Source organism: Gymnogyps californianus, chromosome 25 (genome assembly GCF_018139145.2).
Source record: "Gymnogyps californianus isolate 813 chromosome 25, ASM1813914v2, whole genome shotgun sequence".
Classification (NCBI taxonomy): Eukaryota; Metazoa; Chordata; class Aves; order Accipitriformes; family Cathartidae; genus Gymnogyps; species Gymnogyps californianus.
Genome location: NC_059495.1, coordinates 4,971,807 through 4,984,460, shown reverse-complemented (window position 1 = coordinate 4,984,460; position 12,654 = coordinate 4,971,807). Strand labels below are relative to the sequence as shown.

The 12,654-nt window shown below is 50.6% G+C and overlaps 2 protein-coding genes across 5 annotated transcripts in view; one reads left to right on the top strand and one right to left on the bottom strand.

Moving 5' to 3' along the window:
* Nucleotides 1-3,178, bottom strand: part of NCAPD3 (non-SMC condensin II complex subunit D3) — a 28,579-nt gene extending 25,401 nt beyond the window's left edge. For 3 of the 4 annotated variants that reach the window (XM_050911046.1, XM_050911048.1, XM_050911047.1), the window contains exons 1-4: nucleotides 2,521-2,560; nucleotides 1,526-1,704; nucleotides 472-651; nucleotides 36-97 (exon numbers count right to left, since the gene is read on the bottom strand). In XM_050911046.1, the coding sequence (XP_050767003.1) occupies nucleotides 36-97; nucleotides 472-651; nucleotides 1,526-1,672 (389 nt within the window). In that variant the 5' untranslated portion in view covers nucleotides 1,673-1,704; nucleotides 2,521-2,560. Of the gene's footprint in view, nucleotides 1-35; nucleotides 98-471; nucleotides 652-1,525; nucleotides 1,705-2,520; nucleotides 2,684-3,036 lie in introns of those variants that run through there. The other variant, XM_050911049.1, reaches the window with a different exon arrangement.
* Nucleotides 3,179-4,583: 1,405 nt separating this feature from the next.
* VPS26B (VPS26 retromer complex component B) lies at nucleotides 4,584-12,376 on the top strand. Its single transcript, XM_050911051.1, has 6 exons — nucleotides 4,584-5,093; nucleotides 8,552-8,708; nucleotides 9,556-9,720; nucleotides 10,509-10,684; nucleotides 11,365-11,507; nucleotides 12,101-12,376. The coding sequence occupies exons 1-6, from the start codon at nucleotides 4,871-4,873 to the stop codon at nucleotides 12,245-12,247; spliced, it is 1,011 nt and encodes a 336-aa protein (XP_050767008.1). The 5' UTR covers nucleotides 4,584-4,870; the 3' UTR covers nucleotides 12,248-12,376.
* Nucleotides 12,377-12,654: the final 278 nt, after the last annotated feature.

The following is a 12,654-nucleotide window of genomic DNA, read 5'->3' as shown; positions in this document are numbered from 1 at the left end:
ATGGTGCTTTGAACAAGTAACAATTATTTGCTCACATTGCTGCTGAAAACTCGAACTCGTGTACCGCTGGCTCAAAGCTTGTCATTTCAACAAAGATCTGCAAGGAAAGAAAGCCAAGCTTAGCTAATCCACATGAGGGCAAGACGTGCAGGTCTGCTTGGATGCTTGGGGGTCAGACCATGGAGAACGTGAGTCTAACTTTCAAACCACAGTACCTCCCTTGAAGCAGAACATAAGCAGAGCCCAAAGCCCAGGGGCTCAGCACTAGCCAGCACTAGCCAGCAAGCGCTAAGCACAAGAGACAGACATGGAGCAGGCACCCCGCTCCAGGATTTACACTGAGGACAGTCTAATCGGGGGACGAGTTTACGAAAGGCAGGGCTGCCATCACTCCCGTGGCTATGGAGTGCTCTGCATCCACCAGCAGTTTGTGTTAGGGGACATAAGGTTTCTTGAGTTGAATCTTATTACCTGCAGGCAGTTCTGCACACATTGAGGTTTTTCTTTTAGGGAGAACTTAGGTAGAAGTCTTAAGAAGTTTTTCAAAAGAAGGAAGATTGAGTTGCGAACTTGAAGAAGATCGTCCGTTGAAAAGTAAACATTTTCACAATCCTCTTCCTCCTCCTCCTCCTCTTCCAATATCTCTTCCACCTATATTGGTAGAAAAGAGAAACAGCACCCTCCTGTCCCACGGCACTGGCTGATCTCTTTTGCACATTTCTGTGCTTCACAGAGTTCTCAGGCTAGGTCCTACATGATTTCACATCCAAAATTCTAAATCTTTTCTTTCAGATTAGTTAACGCACTTAACAGTGGAGGAAAAAAAAAAACCCAGACAGAAAGATGAAAGTTGGATACAAAAAAAGAAAGCTCCAACACAGCCTATTCTCGTTTTGAAGGAGAAAGTCCATCAGAACTGAAGACAATTATCTGAATTCTAATCTGACACTTGGAGATTCATCTCAAGTAATTCCCATTGTGCCTATGACCTTCTTCCCTTGCTTGTCATGACCCTGCGGCACCGATGGTCTCTCAGGATTTCTGATGCATAATCCTCAGTTCTATTAAAAAAAAAAATCATCTAAATGTTAGAACGAGCAGCTGAGTACAGCTAACCAAAGCATTTAGCCCTTAACTTCCCATCAGTAAGTTGGCAAGGAAACGCAAATGCCATTTGCAAGCTGGTCACATACTAACTTGAAGGTCTCTTGAAGAAGCTGATATAAATTAGTTTCTCCCTCTGCTACTGAGCTTTCTAACAATATGCCACAGACAAATAAGCCGTATTTTTTCTATTAGTCAGCAGCCAGGAAACCGCAGCTAATGTTGAATCATCAGACCTCTGAAATTCCTAATAATAGGTAGAGGATCAAGAGCACAGCTGAACTGCTGAATAGAAGGTTAAGAATTAAAAGAGGGGTGAAAAAGAGGAAGAGTATCACACTGACCTAGAAGTGAAATAGCTTGCCAACAATTGGCTTATTAATAGAGATTTATATCTGAAGAGATTACAGAAACACCTTACTTTGCCATTCCTGCATGGTTTTCCTTTCTTTCTATTTCTTCTTGCATTGGTCTGAGAGCTTTGAGTGTGCATCTTCTTTCTTTTCCTCATCAGATCTGGTTCTTGAGGCCAACTTTTTGTCAGGGTGTGAAGACATTTATCAAACATCACTTGATGGAACAGCTGGTTAGCTATGCTGCCTGCCCAGAAAAGACAACATCAGCCATCTTCCAGACAAAACACAGAGAGAGCATCAAACCATCCGGCCATCTCTCCATTTGCTTTGACAGCCAAGGAGATGGCCAGGACAAAGGCATTGTCCTGGGAGCCTAAGAGAGTTCAGGAGAAGAAAAAAGAATTGTTTGAACAAAGCCAAACTGCATCAGGATGACATGTCATCAGTGATGACATTCTCCAGTAGGATCAGCAGCTGACTGACCCCTTCTAGCTGCTAACGTGCTGCACAACGAAGATCAGCAAAACTTTAGAGCACGCGTTAGCCTTGAATACAGAAGCATACTGCTGTGAATCAACCTGCTAGAAAACTCCAACTGCTGGTTATTCAAACAAATACTTTTATTTTCACAAATGAACCTGTCCAAAAGCACTGCACAGTGAAATCCTCTCTAGTTACAGAGCAGGAACAGGAATAAGCTTCTGCCTTCACTGCCTGTTGTTGTCAAACCAGAGGGCTATGTGTGGTTCCAGCTCTGTGTACTGTGCAGACTCCTCTGTCGACCTTGTCACAGAACTACTAAGAAGATGTGTGGCAATGCAGACCCGGACTGAGACCATCGAGCCACTGCATGACAGGAGACCAAGCCGCTATCAGACCGTGACAGCTGTTCAGCACTCAGCGCCATGGCTGAGTTTCATCCCCAAGGATTTCAGGGAGATCAAGCGAACAGTTCAAAAGCCATCACTTGTTCCACCTGGAATTCTTGTAAATGAGAGAAAGCTGATTTTGCCTGAACGATGTTTTATCCAACAATAAAGAGGCACATCCCTTCGCTCACCTGGGATTTCCAGCAGTAAGAAGTACAACCCAGCCGCATGAAGAGCGTAAACCCTCTGCTGTGCGTTAGCTCTTTTACGCTGGCCCGCTTGGACAAAGTGGTGCAACACAGCCACGAGAGCATTATGAGAGAAGTTGTTTTCAGCAAACAAGGTCCAGATATTCTGAGGCAAAATACGCGAGTAATAGTGAGAAATCCCATAACAACACAGCTCTCTACAAGTAGCTACTATTCTCATTTTAACAGTTGCCACTGCAACCAACCCCCTATATATATTATGTATTTTAAAAAATATGTCTTAATAATTATAATATATAATACTGCCTATAATTTGTATTATATTAATTTATAAATATATTTTTTAAACTTGGGAATAGCTTCCCTCTGAAGCATTCCGGCACATATGACAAGAACTGTTTTGGGCAGTCTCAGAATATTTTTTAAATTTCAAGGCAGGATAGACGTGAATAACAGAAAAGCACAGGACCGGTACCTCGGTTAAGCAGTTGGCCTTACCTCTCTATTCTCACAGTCCTCCGCAGCAAACGGCGAGAGAGACTGGTGAAGCCAGGTGAAAGCGTCAAGTCCGTCTGCCGCGATCTCCTCTGCTATCCTGGGATCCAGAGGTTCGGCCTCTGTGAAATCCAGATCCCAGACCGTGTTCACCCAGGCTGAGAGAAAAACAAGTTGAGAAGCATCAGGTGCGAAGTTTCTTCAAACACACTGTCCTGGTTTCGGCTAGGACAGAGTTAATTTTCTTCCTAGTAGCTGGTACAGTGCTGTGTTTTGGATTTAGTAGGAAAATAACGTTGATAACACACTGATGTTTTTAGTTGTTGCTAAGTAGTGTTTATACTAAGTCAAGGATTTTTCAGCTTCTCATGCCCTGCCAGCAAGAAGGCTGGAGGGGCACAAGAAGCTGGGAGGGGACACAGCCAGGAGAGCTGACCCAAACTGGCCAAAGGGATATTCCATACCATATGACATCATGCTCAGTATATAAACTGGGGGAGCTGGCTGCGAGGGGGGATCGCGGCTCGGGAACTAACTGGGCATCGGTCAACGAGTGGTGAGCAATTGCATTGTGCACCGCTTGCTTTGTATAGTTTAATTCTTTTAGTATTACTGTTGTCATATTATTATTATCATTGCTTTTCATTCCTTTCTGTCCTATTAAACTATCTTTATCTCAACTCACGAGGTTTTTTTCCTGATTCTCTCCCCCATCCCAGAGGTGGGGGGGCAGTGAGCGAGCGGCTGCGTGGTGCTTAGCTGCCGGCTGGGGTTAAACCACGACACACACACGTTTCGCCCCAAATAATACTTCAAAATAAACACGGAACAAAGCGATTAAAGCAGAAACATCCGGTCCCCAAGGACAATGGCTGGCAGCGCCGGAGGTGAGTGCCCCCCCGCCGGCTGTCGTTGTATACCGTGCCTGCGCGGGGGGCAGCGGAGAGGACGCGCGTGTGCCCCAACCGCCCTCACCCCCGCGTCCAAGGGAAGGGGAGCTACCCACGCTTCGGGGTGCACCCGCGGGCGCTCCTCGCCCCCCCCCTCCCGCCCCGGACCGTCGCGCGACCCCCGCCCCGCACCTGCGCTGACGTCACGCAACCGCCACCCCGCCAGGGCGCGCAACAGCTCGGCCGCCGCCGCCGCCATCCCGCCGCCACCGGACCCTTCGAACCCGCCAATCGCGCGCTCCCGCGGGCCGCAGCCAATCCCCACGCGGCGCCCGCCGGCCTCCCGGAAGCAGCCGGGCCGCCTCCCTTAGCGCGCCTGCGCGGGTCGCCGACCGGAACGCGGGGCGGGCAGGGGGCGGGCGGCGCCTGCGCGGCGCGGCGAAGGCGGGCGGGCGTAGGAGCGCGCCGCGGCCCCGGCCCCCGGCTCCGGCCGGGCGGCGCATGCGCGGTGCGCGGCCCGGTCCGGGACGGCGCCAGCGCTCGGGCAGCGAGGCAGGGGCAGCGCTCGCGCGTGGAGGAGGGGGTGGGGGGGGCTGCGGGGCCGCGCGCGCCCCCGCCCCGCGCTCCCTCCAGCGGCAGCCGGGGAGGCGCCGGGCCGCAGGGCCCCGCCGCCGCCGCCCCGGCCCCGGCATCCCTGCCGCATTGCGGCCCCCCGCCCCTGCCCCTGCCCCGGCGCTAAGTGCCCGCCGCGGGGCCGCTGTCACCGCCGTGCCGCTCCCCGCCTTGCGCGGCAGCCCCCTCTCCGCGGGGGCCGGGGCCGATCCGCCGCCGCCGCCGCTTGTCCCCGCAGGGCTCTGTCCGTGGTGCCTGCGGGCAGGCCGGGAGCCGCCGGCCGCGATCTCCCGGCGGGTCCGCGGAGTCCGCGGCCGCCCCCTCCTGCCGGTGCCATGAGCTTCTTCGGGTTCGGGCAGAGCGCGGAGCTGGAGCTGGTGCTGAGCGACGCCGAGAGCCGGCGGCGGGTGGAGCACAAGACGGAGGAAGGCAAGAAGGAGAAATACTTCCTCTTCTACGACGGGGAGACCGTCTCCGGGCGGGTGGTCCTCACCCTCAAGAACCCCAACAAGCGGCTGGAGCACCAGGGCATCAAAGTGGAGTTCATCGGGCAGATCGGTGAGAGGGGCGCAGGGGGCGCAGGCCTGCTGCCGGGCGGCTCGTCCCCGGGGGTGGCCTGCCGGTCCCCCGACATCCCCGCCGGGGTGCCTCCCCTCTCGGTCGCGTTGCTGGTTTGCAGGCACGTTAGCGCGAGTCCTGGGAACATCGCTGCGCCCTACGGTACAGCAATCCTGGCTGGCGCGAAGTGGGTTACGCTCGCTCCCGAGCAGCGCTTTGCTGCACGGAGAATTCCCACGGCCGCCTGAAATTATTCCACCCGCCGTTCGAGCTGGGCAACCCGGTCTGTTCTCTGGGCTCGAGCCCCAGCGGAAGAGAGGGAACTCCAGTCCTTTTCCAGGTCATTGTTCTCTCGTCCTATTTTCTCGCTTCTGCTCGATTTCAGCCCCAAAGTGCACACGCTCGGAGGTAGGGTAAAATTCGGTTTCCGTCCTGCAGATGCAGGTCTGAGCTCGGACATCCTAGCAGCGCCAGCTCTCGGGCGGTATTCTCCAGGCTGTCTTTATTTGCAGCTCTACGAGCTGTCTGTTTGCATTTCTTGTGTGCCTGTTGATCCGGTTACGGAAGCAGTGGCTCTGCCGAGGACGGTGAATCGGGTGGGTTTTGCCCGTACGTCTCGAATCGCCAACTGCACCTTCCCAGCCCTTACCCCACAACGCGTTTTGCTAGGGCAGATCAGCTTTCTTGAGGCCTACGGGCTCAGCTCGGCCGATTCCATCTTTTATTCTCTTATTCTTTGAGTGAGCGGCCACGTATCCCTGCACGGTTAGTTGGGTGACTTCAAGTTGTTCAAAACTTGCGGTTATCTGCGCGTGTAACCAATTTAGATTTAATATTTCCTGCTTTCTTAGAGGAGAGGTAGCTGCCACACCCACTCTTCGATCGGAGCGGAGATGTCTGTGTTTCATGGATGTGCCCGGGTCCCACAAGCCAAAATAAGTTTGAGATGTTCCCAGTGATGCGACTGTGCTCGGCGTGTGCGATGCCTCGCGTCTGTGGCCCTCCGTACTCGGGTTTAACCCTCGGAATCACTGCGCGAGCTGTGGGCCTGCAACCTCTGCATTGCAAATCATGCGGTGTAGGAAAGTGAACTAGAGGTTTTCCCACCCAGCCCCGATACTGCTGTTTAATATTTTTGCTGCCCTCGCTTGTGCATAACACTGCCTTTTGGAAAGAAAGGGGAGGACAAGCAGAGAGAGCCTGTCAACGATGGAGTGTAAGTAAGCCTGTTCATCAGGAGCTAGCTTATGACCTCCTGCTATTTGATTATGATCGTCAGTGGAAATGAAGCATGAACTTCGCTTCCTGCTCCGCTGTGTGTCCTCTGTGCCGCCTCGCCTGCTTCTCATTCCCCATTTTGGCAGACTTTTGAGCCATCCCTATTTAGAATAACTGCTTTGAATTCACATTATTGCCCAAGCAGGGTGTGTTAGGAGCTGCTGTGGCTGCACGTTAGTCCTTTCTTTTTGCCCATCAGGCCGCTTTAATAAAGCGCTGAAGTTTGTACTACTGATGGCACTTCCGTAATGCTTTCCATCTCAAAACAGCTTGCCTTATATTCTGACTTCTCACTGCCATGAGGTCAGTATCTATATGAGACAACTTAATAGGTAGGGAGACTGAGATGTAAAGGAGTGATGTGTCACAGGGAAGATGGCTGTTCCAGACCGGGTACCAGAGTACGGACTGTGAACACTGTGTCCTGCGCGGTCTCCGGTAAGCCCAGAACCCGTTTAAGATTTCGGTTCGCCTGCGGTTACTGTGTCCTGAGCATGCCACCAAAACGTTGGCAGGTTATTTTTTTCATCTGGAAACCTTATAGCTCTGAAAACCTGAAATTACAGCTTATACCTGTTTGACGTGCTAACGTCTTCTGAAGTGTGGGAAACATCAATCCTTCCTCTTCTTAAGCCTGCAGAGTGCCAATCCGTGCCCTTCCGAGGTAGCAGAGAACTTAGTACACTGACACTTGCCTCCCTTTGCTTTAAATTTGATCGTTGCCTTCTGCATCGTGTGGGCAGATGATATATTCCTCTTTTTATGTGGCATGTGGCTTCTCCCTGTCACATCAACAAGCACTTTCCTCTCAATGGACGTGTATTCAATGCAGAGAGAGTTGGTTTATTTATGTCACCTGCCTGCCCAGCCTAAAGGGCTTGATGGCGCTCGCTGTTCTGCGTAAGTGAGGGGTGTTCCAGTGCCAATATTTCCATTACAGAGATAAGGTGAGCAAAGGGGTGTAAGAAACAGACATTACTTAAAAGCTGAAATCTCATCGTGCATCTCAAGGAGCAGAGAACTGAGCCTTGCTGCAGTTCCTGAATGCTACTAATGCGTCTCAGAAGCCTCCTCTGCACCGTTTAGTGCTGACAGTGAACTTGTGTGTATATGGTTGTTGGATGACTTAGGGTTTTGTTTCCTCATCTAACCGTATCAGATTGGCTAAGGCTTTACCTTTTAGAAGGACTGTGTGGGTGTCTTGTAGTCACACAGCTCACACGCAGGGTTGGGAAGGGCAGATTTCATTGATGGTGATGTGTAATACAGAGCTGTTAATGCAAATTGCAGAGTTTTAAGTTTCTGTTGCTTTGACTTAAGGGAGAGAACTTTGTGGAAGCGTAGAGAGGATTGCTTTCATTAAATGAGGACACCTGTAGTTGTTTCCTGCTGACGCACGAAGGTTGTGGGGAAAACTGAAGCAATGTGACCATGTTGGTTACTTGAGCTGGTTTGAACGGTGCTTCCAAAGGTGAATGCTCTTCCCTCATCGGTGTTCACGTGGCCATTAATGTGTTATCCAGGGGCTGGTGGAACAGTTGATTCAACTGCCTCCCCACATGCTTGGTGGTCACGCACTAAACACTGGCTTTGTGCAGAATCGGTGAGGATCTCCACCATTACTTATTCCCTGGTGTGAATCAAGACCACTCAAACTCTTTGTTGTCAAAGGATAAGCAGGAACAGTTGGAAGCCTCCTAGCCCTTCGTTTTTGCTCTGTCACCGTTTGCTGTTCAGAGAAGCAGTGGTGCTTTTTCGTCTCTTTACAGTGGCAATGCCTTTGGCCTGGAATATTGTGTAGAAAATTATTGGAAGGGGTGGCGTGAGCTGCTGGTTCCTCTTCTCAAACAGTCTGAACGTAATTAATATTGATAATAGGTGACCCATGTCACTGTAAGGCAAACCGAGTTCCTGATTCGTTGTAGTAGGTGAGGCTGTGTGGACCTCTTCCTTTCTGTTTCAGGGAGGAAAGTTCTGGCCTGCACCTGGCTCCGATGGAGAGCAGTGAACAAGTGCAGCACATTGCAGCACAGGCTCCCCTGGTAGGTTCTCTGAACAGTGCTGAAGGAAGTAGTGATCTGGACAAGAGAGTTGCTCGTAGCTGTGAAATCTCCTGCCTTTCCTCACTGTGTCATGTGGGATTAAGCATCGCTGCTTAACCTGGACTTATGTCTTCCTAGAACTCTACTATGACCGAGGAAACCACCATGAGTTCGTGTCTCTGGTGAAAGACCTGGCCCGTCCTGGTGAATTCACTCAATCGCAGACATTTGACTTCGAATTCACACATGTGGAAAAACCTTACGAGTCCTACACGGGGCAGAATGTGAAGTTACGGTGAGTCTCCTCCCCTTGCTGACCCCAGTTCTTGGTTCTGTGCAGTGTGCAAGTACTGATATTTACCGTGATGATACTGGAGTGCAGCATCCCTTCCCAGACACCCTGGCAAGCTTATCATGTAACTTCAGATGAATTTTGGTGGGCTGAGTTGTAAAAGGCTGTCTTTGAGGGCTCTACTTTTATTAGCATGCATCAGGCTTTATGGAACTTGTTTTGCCCCATTTAAGTGACAAGAGAAGTCAGCCCCTTCTGAATCAACCAAATACTTTCCAAGTTATTTGGTAATCCAAAAACCAAAAGAAATTGTTTGTTTTAGTCTCCAATGGGGACATTTTCGCTGTCTTGTAATCAGTCTTGTTGACTTTAATTGTGCTCTATATGCAAACAGATGCCTGGCTTGTATCTTGCTCATATGTTGCAAACGGTATTTCACATCTAGGCACTCCAGTTGACTTGAAATCCAGTCACTGGCTTCAAAGGGGGGTTGGAAAATTCTGAGATCTGCAGAAAGAGGTGTGTCTGTGGAGACCGGTGTGATCTAATCTCTTGCAAAAGGGCAGTAGTTTTAACATGTGCAAGCTGTTACTCAAATCCCAAAAACGGTGCTTAGGTAACTCAGGCTCACAAATGCATGAAAGCTCAGAGAAGTCTTAGAAGACTCTGCTTTTCCATTTGAAAATTCTCTTCTGTCTTTTCCAACATGGGGTATTGGCAGCTCCGGAAGCCAGGGTACCAGTAAGACTGCTTGGATAGCCCCGTGCAATCCATTCAGCCCCACGTCCGTCCCTGCTTCGTCTCTGTTGCTACCTGTACAACCCTAATAGGAGGGGGACTCTCCTTGCAGGTATTTCCTCCGAGCGACTGTCAGCCGCAGACTGAACGATGTGGTGAAGGAGATGGACATAGTTGTGCACACTCTGAGCACCTACCCAGAGCTCAACTCCTCTATTAAGATGGAGGTGGGGATTGAGGATTGCCTGCACATTGAGTTCGAGTATAACAAGTCCAAGTAAGTGTCTCAAGAGCAGCCAGTGGCTGTGGGGAACCATCTGCTACAGGGGACAGCTTGGTTTGGAAGCCCGAGGCACCTGTCTTGCATGTGATCCTCAAAGGGATTCTTTGTTCATGCGCTCCAGCGAGGCTGGCAGACAGTTCGGATCCTGGTTGAGGATCTGTGGGTTCCTCTCCTTCCCCCGTAGATGTGCTCTCTGGACCAAGGAGTGGGAAGCAATGGCTGTGGCTTACTGAGCTTGGAGTGCAGCGTGAGGCTGTTGCAGTAACTTCACTTCCCTGCATCCTCGGCAAGATCAGTATTTCCAAGTGTCTTCAAAGTATAACGTCTGCTCTTTACCAGACAATACAGCTGAAGGGGGACCTTAATTCAGGCACAGAAGTTGGAAGCAACTCTTTTAAACTACTTTTAATGCATCTTTCCCAGCTGATGCTAGCAAATCTCCCTGCAGTGTAACATTTGGGTTAGTTTTACTTGACCTAAAAAATTGGGTTTGGAGGCTTTGCTGTCGCAGGGCTTTCTTGCAGATATCCAGCCTGAAATTCTGTTTTAATTTATCTGATCGTGCTAAATGTTCTTGTCGAATTCCAAAAGACCGGAGGGTGAAAGATGAAGTGCTGTTTACAGCAGCCTAGTGGAGGTGGTGGTGGATATGCTATCTGAAATTTACAGCTGGGGCCGTGGATAAGAGCGAAGTGCCTGACAAGCAAGTTCCCGCTCTTCGGTCTGAGTCCTGGTCTGCTGTGCAGTGTTTGATTGTGGTGCTTTCTTCCCTCATGTGCTAGGTATCATTTAAAAGATGTGATTGTCGGAAAGATCTACTTCCTGCTGGTGCGAATCAAGATCAAACACATGGAGATAGATATCATCAAGAGAGAAACAACAGGGACTGGACCCAACGTATATCATGAGAATGACACAATAGCTAAATATGAGATCATGGATGGGGCACCTGTGAGAGGTGAGAAGGCAGATGAACCCTTCAGAATTCCTCTTCTGAAGTCTTTTGGGGTGGGAATACGAGTCCTGCAGTATCTTCAGCTGAATCCGTGTGCTCAGTAGTAGTATGCATCCTATTTTACTGGTGGACTCACGGCAGTTTACATAGGTGATTAAATATGATCCCCTTCCTTCTCTGGTATGATGAGGGGGAACTGAGGCATAATGAGTTGCAATGACTTACTTCTTTTGAAGAAGCAGTGGCAGAACCAGGAATAGATGTAAATTCACTGTTGGCATGGGCCACCAGCTGGCATTGCTGCAAATTGGAGCAGAAAGATGGTGTTCTAGCTCTGTGCCAATCTCCTGTGCCACTTGTTTTCCAGTTCCATTGCCCAGCAGAGTCACCTGCCAGAGAAAATGTCACCTTACTCATTTTTTCCTGCAGTGCTGTCTTGACACAGGTCACAAATGAGTCCTATGCTGTTAAAGTGGAGATGGAATAGCTGTCAGCAAGGGCAGGATCTGGCTATTGACCACGCAAGCTGATTTTTGAAGGGAGCTGAGGTGTTTTAGCTCATCTTACTCCACTTGTGGAAATGGTCACAAAGTTTGTCGCCTAGTGAGATTTTGTTTTGCTGGTGCTCTCCTAGTTTGTATCTGTGCATTCTGTCTGTGCTGATGCTTCTGTGCACTTTGTAGGGGAGTCCATTCCCATCAGACTCTTTTTGGCTGGCTACGAGCTGACTCCAACGATGAGGGACATCAATAAGAAGTTCTCGGTGCGTTATTACCTCAATCTGGTGCTGATCGATGAGGAAGAGAGACGCTACTTTAAACAGCAGGTGAGAAACAGAGCTGTTAGTTCTTCTTGGACCTGTAGACTGTCGCTTGGGATACTGTGTTATAAGGACCTTCTGGGAATTTGGGATTCCCATGGGGGACAATCGTGTTCTTCACTGAGTATCTGTAAGGACTAGACAAATTAGAGTGTGCAACGACGGTCCAGAAGGAACGGCCCACGCAGGTCAGATGTGCATGGCGGTGGGGATGCATGTAGAGGGTGCCTACCTGGGACTTCTTTTCCGCTCTGTTGCCCTGTGGTGGAGCTTCTGTGCTTCACCTTATCAATTCCAACGTGGTAGCTAACGGTCATAGGACAGAGCTGCCCTGGGCGTCCAATGGCTTGCCTCTGTGTGCTCAGACCCTGGGGAGGAGCGTTCTACCCAAATTTTCAGGAAGGCTGCATTGCGAGGCCTCTGCTTGCCACTGCAAGTGGCCTCATGTGCACGGCTGCAGGTGGAACATGCCAGCATGGGCTGAGTTCTCACTGGGTGCAAGCTGCTTGCCTGGCAGCTTGGTTCGGCCTTTGGGTCTGGGTGGGGCTGGGAGGAGGTCTCACAAGCCCTGACAAGCCCTGCTGGCTGTGTTACTACAGGAGGTGGTGCTTTGGCGGAAAGGAGACATAGTGAGGAAGAGCATGTCCCACCAAGCAGCCATCGCCTCCCAGCGGTTTGAGGGGACATCCTCACACACCGAGGCCAAGACCCCCAGCCAGCCTGCAGAGAACAACGGCCGGCAGTGAGAGGCCAAGCCGCAGAGGAAGGCTGCTGTGGAGCCAGTGGGGACAGCAGCAAGGAGGAAGAAAAAACACTTCAGAGACTTCATGGAAAATAAATATCCGTTTTTGACTTAATTCCTTTCTTCAAAGGACTTGTAGGGTGGGAAGGGGATGGGAGGGCAAGGCAAGCTGGAGCACTGGTGGTGCGGAGTTGAAGGTACCTCAGTGCTTCCCAATCAACTACATTCCTCTGGGGTCGGCTGCTTTGAGGCGTGTGTCTGGAGGCTGCAGAGCTGCCTGATCTCCTCTTTGCCCCGAGACCCTTTCAGTGTGGCAGCGGGGCGGGAGAGAGCAAGTGAAGGCCAAATCTGCTGCTGCTTCCCAGCAGTGTGGAGGTTGCTTTGGGGCTGTGTAGGATGGATATTTTTCTT